Genomic DNA, 19,007 nt, shown 5'->3' with positions numbered 1-19,007 from the left:
CCTTTTTATATGTAGTCATTTTACTTGATGGTAGTTCTTTATGCAACCCCTCTGTATGGGTACCACCCACCCATCATATATCATACCGCCATGCAATAATACTTTGTATTGATGTGTTCCGGTTTTAAGGGTGAGTGAGCCAGTGTAACTGAGGCACGAGTAAAGTAATAACTTAGCGCCCGAGGTTAACGGTGGATTGGAGATGTTAGGAATTATTAAAATTTCTTACGGCGTCAATGTCTATGGGTGGTGATGACCACTCACCATCAGATGACCCATTTGTCCGTTCCCGTTCGTCTTCGTTTTTCATTAAAAAAAAAAAAACTACATAAAAAACGATAAAATTTACTTATATTAATATGAGATAACTATCTATCCAGTCGTAGAATCTGATGTAGATGACCATGTCAATATCTTGACAGATTTCGGCTAAGGCGGCCCCTCAAGACACGTGACGATCTTGGAATAAAAGTAAACATAAATTGTTCAATATAATGTTTTATATAGAAGGCGTAAATAACAATAAAACACTTGGTTTTTTTTTTTGACAATCGGATGAATGGTTAAGTAACGCAACGACAAACATTTTTTTTTTTTTATTTATAAGATAAAACTTCTTCCAATCAGATACAAATGACTGATTAAAAGTTTGACACAAATATATTTTCTTTTTACAAAATAAGAATTCTGGCCGTTTTATTACTCGCTCGACATTTCCCTATCGTTCCTCGCGAACTAGGCCGTTACAACCCCCTCATAGTTCAAGGTGAAGAAATAATTTCCTCGTTAGAACGCTCGAGGCTCGATGGGAAAAATACGTGGTCACGATATTTATATCCATAAGGCGATATCGCGTGCGACTATATTTGGACAATAATAAATAGTTAAATGAAATACAAAATGGAAATCAAAATATTTTAAAAAAAAAAATTTAATCATATTGAAAATGAAAAATAGTTTATTCTTTATCAAGTTGTACATAGCAAATAAAAGTTGGGACCCTCTAGTGAGTATAATATAATACTCGTAACAGAAGGGCCCGCTCTTCCATAACATACAATTCTGTCCATGTTCTTAAAAAGAATAAACAATATCTTACTATATACTAAAACTCACAATCAGTAGGTAAACTAACATATTTGAATTCAATGTGAAGCAAACATCTCAAAATTATATTTAAAGAAAAAAATGTATTTTTATTTAATTTGAATTCCGCGCACGAACCGTCCTCGAACGCGCTGTGACGTGACCGCTATATTTTGTTAGCCATGAAAAATATTAACCTATATAGAATCAATCTCGTGATTGTGAAGAGTAAAGTATATTGTGATTTGGGAAAGGACATTGTTAATAATAACGTTAAATGTCGTTTTATAAGATATTTTCTGATATTCTTTTTTATTAGAACGACATAGATATAAATAACATAATCAGCCTGTAAATTTCCCACTGCTGGGCTAAGGCCTCCTCTCCCGTTGAGGAGAAGGTATGGAGCATATTCCACCACGCTGCTCCAATGCGGGTTGGTGGAATACACATGTGGCAGAATTTCGTTGAAATTAGACACATGTAGGTTTCCTCACGATGTTTTCCTTCACCGCCGAGCACGAGATGAATTATAAACACAAATTAAGCACATGTAAACTCAGTGGTGCCTGCCTGGGTTTGAACCCGAAATCATCGGTTAAGATGCACGCGTTCTAACCACTGGGCCATCTCGGCTCTTAAGACTCCAGAACGACATAGATAATGAAACACAATTGAGTTTCTCTACTATTTTTATTGCTATTTAACTTGTCAAATTTTAAAAGGAGGTTCATTGCATTGATTTATTTTTATTTAGAATTTTGATAGTTTTTTTTTTTTACAAATTGTATAACTATAATTTATTAGAATATTTTATTTAATAATATTTCGATGTCGACTATTTTAAGAATATGTTGTAATGTAATATTTTAATTTTTTACGATTAATACTGACCGAATGTCTGATACAGGCCGGTACGAAAAATAATGTCAAGAAATCGAACGCGGCGGCAGTGTTTTGTTATAATTCTAATTATTTAAAATAATTAGAATTATAGGCGTGATTCGGATAATACGGGATGTATTGTTAAACACGGATTAGTGGATAAAATGAATCTGGAAGAATATCGTTTTTTAAACTTGCGACCGTAAGAATTTATATTTAAAAAAAATTCTTTCTGTCAAATGTAAAAGAGAAACTCAATTGTGTTTCATTAGCTGTGTTGTCCTTATAAACGATGATATCAGAAGAGTCTTATATATATTTGCCTGGAAATCAAAAAAACACTAAGTCCTTGCTCATTTATCTTTTATTAATCTTGTATTGAGTAATATGCCTTATCTATCAATGTTTTTTGACATGATTGTAAGGTTAATTAGCCAAGATATTATATTATGATATATTTATTTAATACTATGTAATATATACACTAGTAAGTTTCAAATTCATAAGTTATAACTGGCCATAGTCACACAATTACTTTAATTATGTAACTATGGCAACGGGGGGAATAAACTAGAAGGCACTTGATATTATTGTTGAATATAATTGTTAACAATAAAATATTTAAATGAGAAAATAATCGACTTTAATTGGAGAAATAAACTTAGATCCTTTTATGATATAATATAAAAATAAATGTTTAATATTAACATTGAACCCACCGTGCCCCAGTAAGGATGTGTTAACGTTTTTCAATTATTTTTATATTAAAATAAAACAGAACACATATCATACAGTATATTTATTTTTACAAATCACATTTAAACATTAATAATAACTTAATAATAAAATGAACATTATAATGAGTACAATAATCTTACCTTAAATGACTTTCGCCATTAAAGTCCCAAACGAACTGAGAGCTGATCTTTTCACAGGGTGCTTTTAAAAGCTGTAACCCTTTTTACATTTACAATTTATTTGTTTTAATAAAACTAGCCCTAGCCTCCATACGGTGCTACGTCATAGGATATCATAATTAATTATACCATTAATAATATCACATATTATAAATATATACAATTATTATTGTAATTAATTGATCGATAATTTGTACAACTTTAGTTAATATTATTTTATGGGATAACATTTAATACTGGCGTGTAACACTATTTCTTATTTTAAAAATGATTGAGCTGTCATAAGGAAAACAATTGGATGGTTGTGAGGGATTGTAAAAGACATATAGAGAGATTGGAGCATCATTGTAAAAACATAATTTTATTTTGCCATCCCGAACTACTGAAATTACAAAATATAGTCAAATCATGTCCATATTTATGTACAAAATATATTACTTATTTTAAATAGCTTACAGATGTACTGGCTTTGCGAAGTCGGAAACTAGGAGTCGAAAGATTTTATCTTTCTTCATCGTGTCTGTACAGTGATCGTCACTGCTTCTTATAACAATATCTATGTAATTGTTAATATACCTAATATTATTTTAAACATGTTGTGAAGCCTCTAAGTATATCCATACGTATCGCCCTAGTGGCGTTATATGTTTATTAAAGTATTATATACATTTTGGTAGTGTAAGGTTTATTTTAGTAATTGTCCTAAATTTAAAGTAGCTTTACCGGGTGAATGATTTTTTTTATCAACTGGGCACACTGGTGGCCGCTCGGTGGGGCGGGGCATCAAAATAAGATGGCGGTCGGTTACGAAGCGCGGGAAGCGAGATTTTTAAAAAGTTACCGAATTGTATTTGAAGAAATATAGTCCTTGTCAGCTTAATAATTGCGTTTAATTATAAAATATAACCTTCATCGACACATTCAGTGACATAAAGGGGATTTATTTTTACAGTAGGTACTGCCCACTCGTCACGTATATACTTAGTATTGTTGTGTTCCGGTTTGAATTCTGAGTCGGCCACTGTATCTACATACATCAGAGACGTTACATCTCAGTTCCGAGATGTTGATGGATGTAATGTAGCATTGGTTGTGAAAAAAAAATTGTTAAAATTTCATACGTCACTAATGTCTATGGACAGTGAACACTTACCATCATTTGGCTCATTTGCCCGGCCTACCGATGCAAAAACATATATATATATATAAACCGTAGATTTAAGTATTTCATGCGATTTGCTAATAACTCGGGTATATTGTGCACTACTAAGAGTTTATGACTAATATAACTTCATTTATAGTTCGACACTATTACACTAAAATCCAATAACAGTTTCGTCGACGTTCAAAACGCCAGATTTTTGCAAATCCATAGTGAATATCATAGATTAATCAAGCTCTCGGCCAATGATATCGCGTTAATTTGTTGTCAAATGTTCTTTATTTGGTTTTTCTCCTGTTATGGTTGGAATAGAGTATACATTATAGCATAGATAATGTTCTATAGTCTAGACAATACGGCGCCAGTTGATGAGACTTTATGAACTATGACGTAACGCAGTCACTAGATCTATACCGTGGAGGACTAAGATACGATGGAGGATGTAATAGTTAATACTAAATATTATAAGAGTTATTATATATAATTACAATTATTAAACCAAGTTTAATTAATTAATAATAATCTTATTGATTTCTGATTTAATATAAAAAAACAATCAGACAAGATATCAAAATATACTTGACACAATTATTGAGTAATACGACTTATTAATCTATTTCCTATAACGCAATATGATTGAAATAGGGTATTCTACTATGTTCGAAGAAGCACTTCAAAATGTTGATTTTCCTTGTAGAAAGACACATAAAATTTTTTTTTTTTTCGTTTTATGGCCGAATTTTTTAATCCCGCATTTTGGTGACGTCATATTGATAAAGACCACACTTGTATATGTACGCCTGGTACTCATTCAACGTTATCAGCTATAAATATTGGGTGTTTTTTGGGGAAATTAATGAATTACAATCGCCATCGTTGGTTTACAAATACTAGAATCAAAACTCCAGAAAAGTTGTTTATCAAAGTGCCAGATGATACTGAAGTGACAGTTTTTGCCTGTGACGCTACAGCATGGCGGCTCGTGTTCTAGGTCACGTGACATACAGACTATAAATTACGACTTTTGATTTTAATATAAAAAAAATTATGACGCGATTTTATGAATCAAAATCAAAACATTTCAGTATATATCAACATAATTCATAATTTATTTTTCATCGAATGTACCTGTCGGAGAAGTAGTCGGGTTTACAGCTTCCATCGCAGTGAAACGCAATCAACTTAAAGAATCTTTATTCGTTATGTTAACAATTTATTGTCTTTTCACAAAATGTGTCAATGCAATATGGCGTTGGTATATCAATGCCCGTTTCTAACGCGTCCTCTTCGAACGAATCAAACGGATATTCACAAGTACAACTTCTTATAATAAATTAATGCAATCACTGCAAATTCATTCTTAAAATATAGTTTAATATTAAAAATGAATATCTATTTGGTTCTTATTATTAAATATAGCTCTTAATCAATTACAATTGAATTACTTAAAAGATAATATAATATATTTATTACATAGTCCGTTTTCACACATTACAGGTGGCGCTGCAAGACGAATCCGAATTAAGTTTTACTTATTGAATAATAGTGTTTTAGAAATTTACATTATAAAATATGCAACATTAAAATGATAATTGACAATATATAATTATTATTTTATATTATTAATATTCATTAAAATCTAATTCAAAATGTTCTTTATCCATGTGGATTCGTATGATCAATTTTAAATCGTCGTGTTATAGCGTTGATTTAAATGTAAACTTACCAGAAGTCACTGGTATTCACAAATTTAATTACATACTATATCAGTAATGTGAAATTTAATTTTTATATATCCTGCCTAGAACTCAATAAATACGTTTTTTTTTACCTTTAATATAATCTTGTATTGAATAATAAGCCTTAATAATCAAACTTTTGTTGACATGTGTATTTGAATGTGAAATTGAAATTTTTTTTAATCCGCAAATCTAAAACTGTTTGACGTATTTTAGTATAGAAGCGATCGCCGAAGGAAAGTTGAGTTTCAGTACCACCCAAGGAATTTGCGGAGACGAAACCTCTGCGACAATGTTGATGCTTTAGCTTTTCGTCCTCTACGCAGACGAAATTATTTTATAAATGACCTTGCGTAACATTTACGCTCCGTTTATAACTACTTCAGTTTCAAATGTAACATTGGCCGTGAGCCAGATACGAGCCAGACGACTTGACACGTCTGTGTAATGTGTATAGTTAATTTTCTTTATTCCACGGATCTTGAGGGTTTTCTGATTTGAAATTGACAATTGGGTTTCTTTCTGAAATACTGCTCGATTTGCGAAATCATAAATTAAAATCACATGTTAGGAAAAGCCGTGTTAGACGATAAACTGACTAACTGTCAATATTCTTGCCGGTTCTTCTCGGGTTCAATGTGTCTGTCATCCGAATGGTTGGTGAGATTTTTGACAATTACTGAGTAAGCGAAACTCGGAAATCGTGACTTATTTTTTGTGTACGATAAATATTCTTGAATCTATAGTAATATTATAAATCTTCAAGTAACTCTGACCGTAACCACTTAACGGAATTTGATGAAATTTGATTTGCAGAAAGCTTGGGCTCCAAAGCAGAACATATGCTACGTTTTATGCCTAACACCTGCCTACCAATCCCCTGGTGACAACTAGTTTAATATGAATATATTCAAGGACAATGTTTTGTGTAGGGGCAATTTTAAAACACTCCGATGACGTCACGTAACGAAAAAGCGCTATGCACCCTCCAGGCGATCTTTTCTCTCTCTCTCTCCCGTTGTCTCATTCTATTTTACACACTTTTAAATGAAATTGTTTAAAATCATTGTTTTTATTCTTACGGAATTTTTGATAAAAATTTATTGTCATTGAATTATGTTCAATCGATGTTAATATATATATATATATAATTTTTATAAGCAACTTTGTTGTTTCTTTGTAACTTTGTTACTTCGTTTTTTTTTTTTAATAAGTTATAGAATGCTCAACGAATCACGACGGCGCCGACCAAAGAAATGGACGGTTCGTGTGAAAGACGATATGGTTAGAAAGAATGTTACTTGTGAGATTACGTCCGACAGAGAAGTATGGAAGAAGAGGGGCAGGAGGATGACGAATGCTCAACAAAAATTCAATAGCGCGCGTTATAAATAATCTACGTAATAACGTACACGCTGAAGAATTCGTTTACAATGTCGTCGGCTTCATAAAAAAGTACCACGTGTCACTGAAATGCCTTCAGCGCCAAATGCGTCACGTAACCGTCACGGTCGAGTCATGAATGAAGTGAAACTCGAATTACTATCCGTGAATTTATTACTCACGTAATACCGTCTAACCGGGCGTCTGATTGATCGTCTATCGAATGTATATACTCGATAGATATTCTGTAATGTTATATATATACGGAAATATGATTTTATGAGAAAATGTGATACTCATAGCATTGGTACAAGGAACAAACACAATCTTGTTGCTCCTGTTACTCGACTGCGTGGTGTCAGTGACTCTTTTGTGGGGCAACGTATACGGTTCTACGACAGGATCTCAGGAAGTTTTCAAAATGCCTATGTTGCCATTTTTTTTTTTCAATAACGCTTATTTCAAAAGTATTTTACAACTAGTGAGTTCGTGGTTGATAGCCCACCTTGAAAATGAAACGATCTCCTCCTCGCTGTTTTGATATCGAATATTTGAAAATATTAAAATTAAACAATAAGTATATAAATTTTCTTTCGGGCGATTATCAGGTCAGGGCGTTTCCTTTTCCGAACCGGTGGTCGTGTTTAATTTGACTATCAATAAATAAGTGTAATGCTTCTATATTGAATAAAGGAATTTGATTTATACGTTTATAAATATAAGTATATACATAACTGTCCCCGTTGACGACCTCTGTCGTCGAATAGTGTGTACACCGGTTTTCATGGGTACGACGCTAAAAAAGTTCATTAGTTTTCTACGTTGTCTTGGGTCTGGGTGTTTGTGGTGCCGTCGTTACTTCTGATTTTCCATAACACAAGTGCTTCAGCTACTTACATTGGGATCAGAGTGATGTACGTGATGTTGTCCAATATTTATATTTATTATTTATTTATATACATATAAAATTTTATGTTAAGTATTGAAATTTCAGTATTGAACTGGCAGATATAGTCACGTATGGAAAAAATCTCTCTCTCACTCTCTCTCTCTCTCTCTCTCTTTCTATCTCTCTCTATCTATCTATCTGTCTCTTTCTGCTGTTTATAATTTTTAAATTTATTTTTTATTATTGTCATTTATTTTCAAACGTTGCTTATATATTTTATTGTGTCTGTAATTTAATACACGATATATAGGGAAATAGTCGAGATGGCCCAGTGGTTAGAAAGCTTGCATCTTAACCGATGATTTCGGGTTCTAACCCAGGCAGGCACCACTGAATTTTCATGTGATTAATTTGTGTTTGGTTCTCGCATTAGAGCAGCGCGGTGGAATATGCTCCAAAAACCTTCTCCTCAAAGGGAGAGGAGGCCTTAGCCCAGCAGTGGGAAATTTACAAGCTGCTAATGTATATAGGGAAAGCGAATCTGTTTCAACCGGGTGTCACAGACAGTCAGTCAGGAGGTGTCCTGTTATTTTTTTTGTTTTTTTTTAAGTAGTATATCTTTTTAATAGTAAGCAAGTAGAACTGATTCCTAAATGTTTGGTTTAAGATATATTAACCACGATTATGTATTTCAATCACTGTGTTATTCGTATTCTTAAAAAATGGTGAGTTCCGAAAGTGTTAAAAGTGTGCCATTTTTTTTCAATCGCGAATCGATTTGATGAAACCTGTTTTTCTGTGTCATAAAAACATTTCCATTCAATTCTTAGTTTAATGGCTTTTAGTTGTGCCGACAGGGCACCGATTATTTCGCTAATGTCACGTAGGATGGAGAAGACACGAATGATATTGATCGGTACGGTCGAGATAACAAAATAAAAACATTTACACTATTTTTAAAATGTATCTAAAAGTAAGTTTGGACGAACGTGACTTTAATAAATCGGGCGTATTACTGACTTATATAGGTGAGAAACGATTGCGACTCGGACTCGCGCACTGAGGGTTCCGTACCAACAGACATAAAGACGGTTATTGGATATATATATATACTTGTGGTACAAGACATTGACTCTTATTCAACACGTGCGGAACCAGGATGTGTAGCTTGTTGATGTTCAAGCAAGATCATACCTGTTATTAAATTGGTAGGTTAAAATACCTCTCGAGTACTCGCCGGTCCTTCTCGGAAGAATCTACACGATAATCTGATAAGTACTTGCAAGAATCTACTCGTAGATTAATATTCTCGATTAAGGTTTTACTCTTTAGCAGAATATATTTTAATAAATCAAAAAAATAAGAATAGACTTAGCCATTGCTGGACCTCGATTGAACTTGTTTAATATGCTCCAAGTATTTTTTTAACGATCTGCCTATTTAAAATATATATTGAATTTAATGTTGGTGTTTCTTGTTAAAATGGATCTCGAGCCAATTTGGTTTTGGTTTGGAAGGCTCGACGATTTAAAAAAAAAATTAGATAAAACTAACAGTATTTAAAACGGGATATTTACCATGTTTTTTATTTTTATTTGGTGGAACTCGATATTTCGACATTATCTACGAATGCCTTGTTCACGAGACAGTCTCGTGAACAAGACATTCGAGTTCCACCAAATAAAAATAAAAAACATGGTAAATATCCCGTTTTAAATACTGTTAGTAATAAAAATAACCATGTTAATTTAAAATCTTATATAGATAAAACTAATTATCCATGGCGTTAATATTTGTAATATAGTATTCACGAGTCCTCTGACGTGACTTTGTTAACTATATGCAGTTATAAAGCGAATGCACAAAAAGTAGCGAGCAAGAGTTAGTTATATAGATTTCTAATATGTGTATTAAGCTCTATTATTTTATTTACAAAATGTCTTATGTCCTCTAGATCATTATAGTGTGACGTCATAGCTCATAGCCAGGAGTCACATTGTTTTCTGAATTATGATACTTAAATAAATCTAGCCATGAAAATATAATTTGGTGAAATCTATCAAAATATGAATCTTATCTAATCGTACAAAACTATCAATCAAATATCGTAGTTCATTATCAAGCATAAAAATAGACACTGACATTAATCAGAAATCCTTGTTCGCAGATTAGAAAAACTTGATGAAAACGATAATGATATTTCACAGGAAACGAGCACAAAATGGACGGATCTGTCTCACGATACAATAGTCAATTATCTAAAAAGCGTAAAGAGGCCAACCAGAGAAGAAGCAAACGATATAGAAGTATACATACGTAATAAATATTATCCATTGAACAGCATTCCTGATGCGGAAAACCCTATAAATGATATGAAATACAACAAACTCAGCAATGAAATTTTAAAGAACGTCGATCGACAAGACGTTAGAATGCTAAACGATAGAAGGAAACGGGAAATAATCAAGGATATGCGTTTCAATGATAAAGACAGAGACGCAAGTATTCCCAGAGATCTGACTTCGAACGACGGTATCGTCGCGAATCGTCAAATTCGTGATTTTTCCGTCGTAAGAAGCACGGATCCGATAAATATCGATGGTCTTAGAATTGAAGATTCGGATAAGGAGCCGAAAATTGTCGAAGACGGTATACCTAGCGTGTTAGGAGAGTCTAAAGTTGTACTCAGGTAGGTGAAAACATAGTACTTAAATAGGACTCCGTTTTGGTATCAGCTCATCATACATTCTATCGTCAAAAATATATACTTAGTATTGTTGTGTTCCGGTTTGAAGGGTGAGTGAGTCAGTGCAGCTACAGGCAATAGGGACATAACATTTTAGTTCCCCAGATTTTAGAAGGGTCAATATTTCTTATAGCACTTAGGTCTATGAATGGTATTGACTACTTACCATCATTGGGCGCTGTCCCCCTGCATATATCATTAAAAAAATCTATCGCCAAAGAGTAATACTTAGTATGGTTATGTTCCGGTTCAAAGGATGGGTAACCCAGTATAACTACAATGGACATAACATAGTACCCAAGATTAGTGGTGTAAGGGTTGGTTAATGTTTCTTACGTGATGAACAGTTACTATCAGGTGGGGTTAGCCAACCAATTTTAAAATCAAAATAGTAACTATCCGTAAGTAAAAAGATTGAAGTGTTTGTGAAGTGTCGGGGTTATATTCTGATTGTTTTCAGGCTTTTCGGTCAAGGTTTGACTGAAAAAACGGTGATTGCATTTACACTCGACCCTCTGCCGTTCGGACAACCTTGTAAATTCCTTCTGAAAGGCGAATACTTGGTATGTATGTCAGAATTTATACAAAGCGACCTCTCCCATTTCCCCCATTATGGTTGAAATTTGTAAAAATCCTTTCTTAGCGGAGGCTTATATTTCAAACCAATGTTCAAAATATCAGTATGTATGTTTAACTAGCGAGACTAAGTACGAACTAAATTCATACAAGGCTACTTCTCCCATTTAAATTAAACCAATGTCCAAAATTTCATCTTTTCCCAAACGCCATTTAGCCATTGTTTAATTATCTCCATCTGGCATCATTGAAAGAATCTCCCCTAAACAAGATTATTAGGTAAAGCCGTATGTTCTGTAATGGGAACTATTTTTTTGGATTGCTTGATTTCCATTTGAATTTATCACGTCTTAGTAAAGTCGCTAAATCTAAATTTCTATTTTTTAATTTATTCGTGCATTTATTTCGTACGTCATGTAAACATTTTTATTAGTAATAAAAAAAAGCTATACTAAAATTATACTCGCAACACGTACGTACATCAAACGATCGTATATTTCATATTTAAAACTAGACGTGCGATTTCGTGCGCGTTTTAATTTAAAAAAGTTATTTTTGTAGCCTAAGTTACTCCTTATTACATCCGCTATCTGCCAGTGAAAGTCCCGTCAAAATCGGTTCAGCCGTTCCAGAGATTAGCCGGAACAAACAAAAAGACAGATAAAAATTGAAAAGAAAATGTTATTTTTTGGTATATGTACCGTGTATACGTACATATTCATTTAGTAAAAAACTTAAACTAACCGAGTTTAATATTACAAACAGACACTCCAATTTTATTATATGTAGATCTAAAAGGTCGTTCAATTATTACGGCAGCACTGTTTCTGTGTAATTCTAGACTATATTTTTCAACGGCTGACTTTTCCATTTCTCGACAATTATTTTGCGATCGGAAATTACTGTCGAATTTGTGAGAAATGAGAGAAAATCCAGTCGTTATTAATCTTTAAACTCATGCAAGTACAACTGATTTTTCATTTGGTTTAATTGTGTTTGTAATTCATCTACTTGGTGGTAGGGCTTTGTGCAAGCCCGTCTGAGTAGGTACCACCCACTCATCAGATATTCTACCGCTGTAATAACAGTACTCTGTATTGTTGTGTTCCGGTTAGAAGGGTGAGTGAGCCAGTGTAATCACAGGCACAAGGGACATAACATCTTAGTTCCCAAGGTTGGTGGCGCATGGGTGATGTAAGGAATGGTTAATATTTCTTACAGCACCTTTGTCTATGGGCGGTGGTGACCACTTACTATCAGGTGGCCCATATGCTCGTCCGCCAAGAAAGGCCGTAAAAAAAAAATTCACTCTCGACGGTGAAGGAGAGCATCGTAAGGAAACCTGCATTGGTCCAAAGAAGAAATTCTACCACATGTGTACCTACCAAATCACATTGGAGCAACGTGGTTGAATAAGTTCCAAACCTTGTCATTAAAGTGAGAGGATGTATTAGCCCAGCAGTGGAATGTTACTTTCCTTTTTTGTGGGAAATCGAGATATTCCATGATATTTGTAGAAGGAGAAATCACAAATCTAAGAATGTTCTTACTCGACTGTTTTATATGACTCTTCTGTGGAACCTCTGCTACTTGCTAAATTAAAGCCAAATTTAAACAAACGTCTGTGTGCTAAATGTTACACAATTAGTGAGTTCCTAGATGTTTCTAGACCTTGGATGCGAAATCGCTTTCTGAGTACTTCTTTCCAATTTTGAAAACGAATAATTTGTTGCTTCGACTATTAATATTTGATTTTAATGTCGGCATATTGTATTCATTTGAATTTAGCGAGCAAACATAAGTGGTGTTCTTTTAAACGTATAGCCCCAAATAACACTAAATTCTCTGAGTGGATCTCGTCACTTTCTTTTAAGTACCGATATTAAAAAAATAGTTCATTTATTTTGTTACCCTGTATAATAGTCATTATGCACAATGCCACAAATTTACAAGCAAACGTAAAAAAAAGTCATCCTATTGTACACCTTAATAATTAAAAGCCTTGAAGAAAACATAAATATACCACTTGGCTAGAAATAGCCCGTATCATTTGTCCTAGAAGTCACGCTTAACTCGCTTTCAGGCGGTGGAGGGATCAGTGACTCAAAGGTCAGCGTTATTCGACGTAACCACGCCATCCGCACTAATCGCCCCGAAGTTATACATTTGCACGAAGAATCTGAAGCCCGGCATCACCGATCCCGGTGACGACGAGGAGAAATTTTCACACCAAGGAACGGAACATTGGAAGGTCATCGCGATCCACAGCAAGTTGCTGCCGTTATGGGTCTCGTTGACCCTCATTATGATATGTCTGATGTTCTCTGCGCTTTTCTCTGGCTTAAACTTGGGTTTGATGTCGTTAGACCGGACGGAATTGAAGATCATATCGAATACAGGAACGGAACAGGAGAGGAAATACGCGAGAGCGATAATGCCGGTCCGTGATCACGGAAACTACTTGCTGTGCAGCATTCTATTGGGGAATGTCGCCGTTAATTCGACGTTCACGATACTGTTGGACGAATTGACGTCCGGTCTATTCGCTGTTATATTTTCGACTTTGTCGATCGTATTGCTCGGCGAGATAACGCCACAGGCGATATGCTCGAGGCACGGACTCATGGTTGGGGCGAAAAGTATCATGATAACTAAAGTGAGTGTTGTTTTTTTAAATATTTATGCTCCTGTCAGGGCGGTAAACTTCTCTGATCGGAAACATTCGTCTGTAATTTAACAATCTGAGACATTTAAGTTACAGTATTGTTACAGTAGGCGAATGCGGTTCGCGCGGGACCGACGTCATGTTCTCTAATTTTTTTCACCAAATATGTGTTGCAAATACTTAAAAGGCACTTGGAGGCACTAAAGAAACATATGTATTAACAAATAACATATAATTAGGAAACATAACATTACTAAATGCTAAGTAGTATACTAGTATATATTTTCAGGCAGTTATGGCCCTGACGGCGCCTCTAGCGTTCCCTGTGAGCAAACTCCTCGACTACTTCCTCGGCGAGGAAATCGGTAATGTCTATAATAGAGAACGTCTAAAGGAGCTGGTTAAGGTATGCTATGTTTATATTTACATATGAATAATATCTAAATTAATATTATAAATGCGATTTACTTGGTGGTAGGGCTTTGTGCAAGTCCGTCTGGGTAGGTACCACCTACTCGTTAGTATTGTTGTGTACTGGTTTGAAGGGTGAGTGAGCTAGTGTAACTACAGGCACAGGGACATAACATCTGAGTTCCCAAGGTTGGTGGCGCATTGGTGATGTAAGGAATGTTTAATATTTCTTACAGCGCCATTGTCTTTGGGCGGTTGTGACCACTTACCAGCAGGTGGCCCATATGCTCGTCCGCCAACTTATTCCTTCAAAAAAAAAACTGTCTGTATGTTGTTCTTTCAAATGAGTTATGAAGCAAGCTTTGACTCCAAGGAAGGACATAGGTTACCTTTATTATAACCTGACGGCTAAGCCCTAAAACGGGAGCAAAGCCACAGTCGACAACCAGTCGCGGTGTTAGTCATGAAAAAATTGTATCTGTCCTGTCCTTAAAATAGTGCAATGGATTACGGGCCGCCTTGCGATGTAAAAAGTCGCAGGATCGATCCTGACCCCTCGGGCTATTGTCGCCCCAACTCCTGGCACAAGCGATAAGCTTAAAAGGAGCAGTAAACAGGAATATTGGTAATTCCTTAATTAATTTGGGGAATTGGTTTTTAACGTCGATTCTTATCAATATAAGGTTAATTCATATTTTTCATTAACCTGTGCAGGTAACAACAGGCGTGAACGACTTGGACAAGGACGAAGTGAACATCATATCCGGTGCCCTGGAACTCCGCAAGAAGACGGTCTCCGACGTGATGACGAAGCTGGAAGACGTTTTCATGTTGCCAATCACGTCGGTGCTTGACTTCGAGACTATGTCGGAGATTATCAAGTCTGGTGAGTCGTTTGTTATTTAATCCAGGTTAGATCGACTGGAAGGCTGAATATTTAAAGTAGCCCAAGGTGAATATTCCATTGTTGGGTAAAGGTTTTCTTTTCTTAAGGCGAAGACTCTTCGTTGTCTAGTAAGGCTTGACACGTGGATATTCTTTTGAAAATGATAGGGCGCTGGGCAAGCCCGTCTAAGTAAGTACCACCCACCTACCACGTGTTCTACCAATGTATGTTTAATTTATCTTTATAATTAACTAATTTCCGCACACGCATGGGGGAGGGGGGTGTGGAGGGGGGGGAGGGCAAATGCTAGTTGCCCTTTACGTATCCTGACGTTCGTTTGAACAGTCAAGACGTGAAAGCGAGTAGACAAACACATTGTCGTATAAATTATAATATTAGTTTGGCGTTTCCAGTGTAACTACAGGCACAAGGGACATAACATCTTAGTTCCCAAGGTTGGTGGCGCATTGGTGTGATAAGGAATGGTTAATATATCTTACAGTGGCAGTGGGCGGTGGTGACCGCTACCATCAAATGACCTAATTGCCCGACCGCCTAATTCTATAATAAAAAAAAGCCGGGCTCGATAATGAGGAAGCCTGCATGTGTCAGATGAAATAGCATGTATACTGTATTCCAACTATAAGGGGACCAAAAGCTAAGTAAATAACATTTTACAGCAAATTGACGCGATATCATTGGTCGAGAGCTCGATTACTCTATGATATTCACTATGGATTTGCGAATAAATTGGCGTTTTGAACGTCGACGAAACTGTTATCGGAATTTTGGAAGTGAAATTAAAGTGGAAATAAGTGGTTAAGTGCAATAGTGTTGTATTATAAATAAAGATATATTAGTCATAAACTCTTAGTAGTGCACGATGTAGCTGAGTTATTAGCAAATCGCATGGAATACGTAAATCTAAGGTTTGTTTATCTTTTTTCCTACTTCCATTGGATTAGGGTATATGTAGCTCAGTAGTAGGTAGATCCATTAATGAGTTTCCAAACTTGGCCTCACAAGAAACGTCTATTGCCCAGCGGTGGTACTGCCGTTTTCTTAACTGAAAAGAGCGTACTCCTTCCTTAAAGACCAGCAACGCATCTACAAGCCCCCCGGTGTCGCAGATGTCCATGGGCGGTGGTAGTCACTTACCATCAGGCTAGCCTCCTGCCCGTTTGCCCCCTATCACATAGGAAAAAAGAAATTTCTATATTATTATAATTTACGTGTTATGTAAGCTTGCGACGCGACAGTGACAAAACCATGAATTAATGGTGGTCTTAATTTTAGGTCTCAGCGTTGGAGAACGTCCAATAATGTAACGTAAACAATTTCTATACATAGCCCACTTCGTTGGTATGCCAAAATTGATAGTCAGACAGTAGAAATTTTCACAGATAATTTGTCTCACGGACATAAGTACTGCTAGACTAGTTTATTTTAGTAATCTTCACAGTCTTATGTCATATGGAATGTTGTTAAGGGGTAATGCAGCGGATATTGAAATAGTATTTATTCTGCAGAAAAGAGCTATCCGAACTATTTACAATATTACTTTAAGGACATAATTACGCGAAAAATTTAAAGAAATAGGTGTATTAACGGCTGCCTCACAATATATTTATGATAATAAAATGTTTATACAGAAGAATATACAAAAGTATTCCATAAAAGCTGATATACATACTATTAATACAAGAAATAAGAATGAACTTGTAACGCGTACTTTCCGTTTGCATGCGGCACAGAGAACGTTTCTGGGCAATGGTATACGCATATATAATAAGATACCGGGAAATGTAACCAATTTACCATTTACGAAATTTAAAAAGTTTATTAAGACTAAATTAATAAATAAGTCTTATTATTCATTAAAAGAGTACTTTTAAGATAAAAACGCCTGGATTTAGGCTCGAGTTCCATCACAGGACAGTAATTTTTCTAAAAAAAACAGCATTGTAAATCTGTTTATTTGAAAAGAGCAACTATGCGAGTTTCTTGCCGTTTCTTCTCGCTGGAGGCTGCTTTCCGAAACGGTGGTAGTTTTTTAATATCGACGATTCAAAAACGCTTCGTTGTGAAGTTTACTTGAATAAAATTGATTTGATTTGATTTGATTTCTGTTGCCGCTATAACAACAAATACTAAAACAAATATTTAAGGGGGGTTCCATACAACAAACATGATTTTTTTCCGTTTTTATAGATATTGGTACGGAACTATTCGTGCGCGAGTCCTACTGGCACTTGCCCGGTTTTTTATTTTTTTTATATACTACGTATTTAGCGCAAGTTGTGAAATATTTTTTAAAAAAAATACTTAAAATTCTCTCTTTATCTAACTAACAAAGCAAAAATATTTCTAACTTCGAATGTATTTACTTACTTAAATAAACCACCAAATCATACATATTGAAGTAAACTACTTACTCAGTTAAGCTTGCAAATCCAACATAAACGCAACGCTCGTCAACCGTCATGTTTTTATACTTCCACTTGTCATTCATCACATAATGCTAACTGTTTTCTAATCAGAGCTTGTCTCGAATATAATAAGCATTTTGGGAACATTGATATATTTCATTTGTCTTTGATTAAATTTAAAGATAATATTTGTAACAATCTTAAATTAACTTAATTATATACTTTTAATATTGTCCAATATTTTTTATCTTATTGTGTTAAAATATTTGAGTGCATTTTATGTTTTATCAATCGGTGGAAACTTCGCTGGATAATGTTATATTTAAATTGTATTATGTAATCAGATTATATTTTATATCTGTTTGTTTCCCAAATATTAAATAAATAATTAAATAAATACATAAAACACAACGAACACTTTTAACAAATTACAAGTCGAGCCAATATCTACCTTACTGTCCGCGCCCGAATAGAAAAACTAATGGCGGATTCAGATTAGAGCGCTTCCTAGCTACTACTAAAAACTACTGAGTTTCTTGCCGGGTCTTCTCGGTAGAATCTACTTTTCGAACCGGTGGTAGGTTTGAATATGATTCGACACTTTGACACGACGATACAAAAGTACTTTTATGAGTCCACTTGAATAAAGAATGTTTTGATTTTGAATGAAATCTCCTAAATGTATATTTATGTAAATTGTAATTATCCCATTTATATAATAAGTAATTTCCGCGTTTCACCCGTGTATGATTAGGGGGTGAGTGTTACGGATACAAAGTACCGCATGTGCTTTTCGTGATTTTAATCTGTCTCTGTGACAAATTTCGTTCAAATTCGTTCAGCATTCGTCGTGAATGCGTAACAAACATCCATCGAGTATCTTGGTATGTAAAAAGCTGATCACTAAGTCATAAATATTCACTCTTGTCTTTTCTTGATAACGCGTAAAGAAACTCAAAAATAAATAAATTCGGGACAGGTAACGAGAATCTTTGTACGGTGGCATCATCCTCTCGCGGTCGATACTTCGGTTTTTCCACTTACCGGGTTAACGTCAATGTCGTCATTGATTTGCACTAAGTATTAGTATATCACGAAATATGACTTTGTCGTGTGAACAACCTTCGAAGAATATTCGATTTTATTAACGATACTCATTCCTGATGTGATATACCGATTTATTTTTGACAATATTCTCGTCGTCCGCGGCTTCGCTTGCGTTACAACAGACAG

The 19,007-nt window shown here is 34.8% G+C and overlaps 1 protein-coding gene across 1 annotated transcript in view; it reads left to right on the top strand.

The window, feature by feature from the left end:
- The window catches only part of LOC113395894 (unextended protein-like), a 43,617-nt gene that overhangs the window by 11,785 nt on the left and 12,825 nt on the right, over positions 1 to 19,007 (top strand). Inside the window, exons 2-6 of the mRNA XM_064219858.1 lie at positions 10,229 to 10,750; positions 11,268 to 11,370; positions 13,467 to 14,039; positions 14,338 to 14,454; positions 15,174 to 15,345. Coding sequence (XP_064075928.1) covers positions 10,229 to 10,750; positions 11,268 to 11,370; positions 13,467 to 14,039; positions 14,338 to 14,454; positions 15,174 to 15,345 — 1,487 coding nt within the window. The remainder of the gene's footprint in view (positions 1 to 10,228; positions 10,751 to 11,267; positions 11,371 to 13,466; positions 14,040 to 14,337; positions 14,455 to 15,173; positions 15,346 to 19,007) is intronic.

The sequence above is a fragment of the Vanessa tameamea genome, chromosome 29, assembly GCF_037043105.1.
Source record: "Vanessa tameamea isolate UH-Manoa-2023 chromosome 29, ilVanTame1 primary haplotype, whole genome shotgun sequence".
Classification (NCBI taxonomy): Eukaryota; Metazoa; Arthropoda; class Insecta; order Lepidoptera; family Nymphalidae; genus Vanessa; species Vanessa tameamea.
The sequence above is the reverse complement of the archived record's forward strand: the minus strand, read 5'-3'. Positions and strand labels throughout refer to the sequence as shown.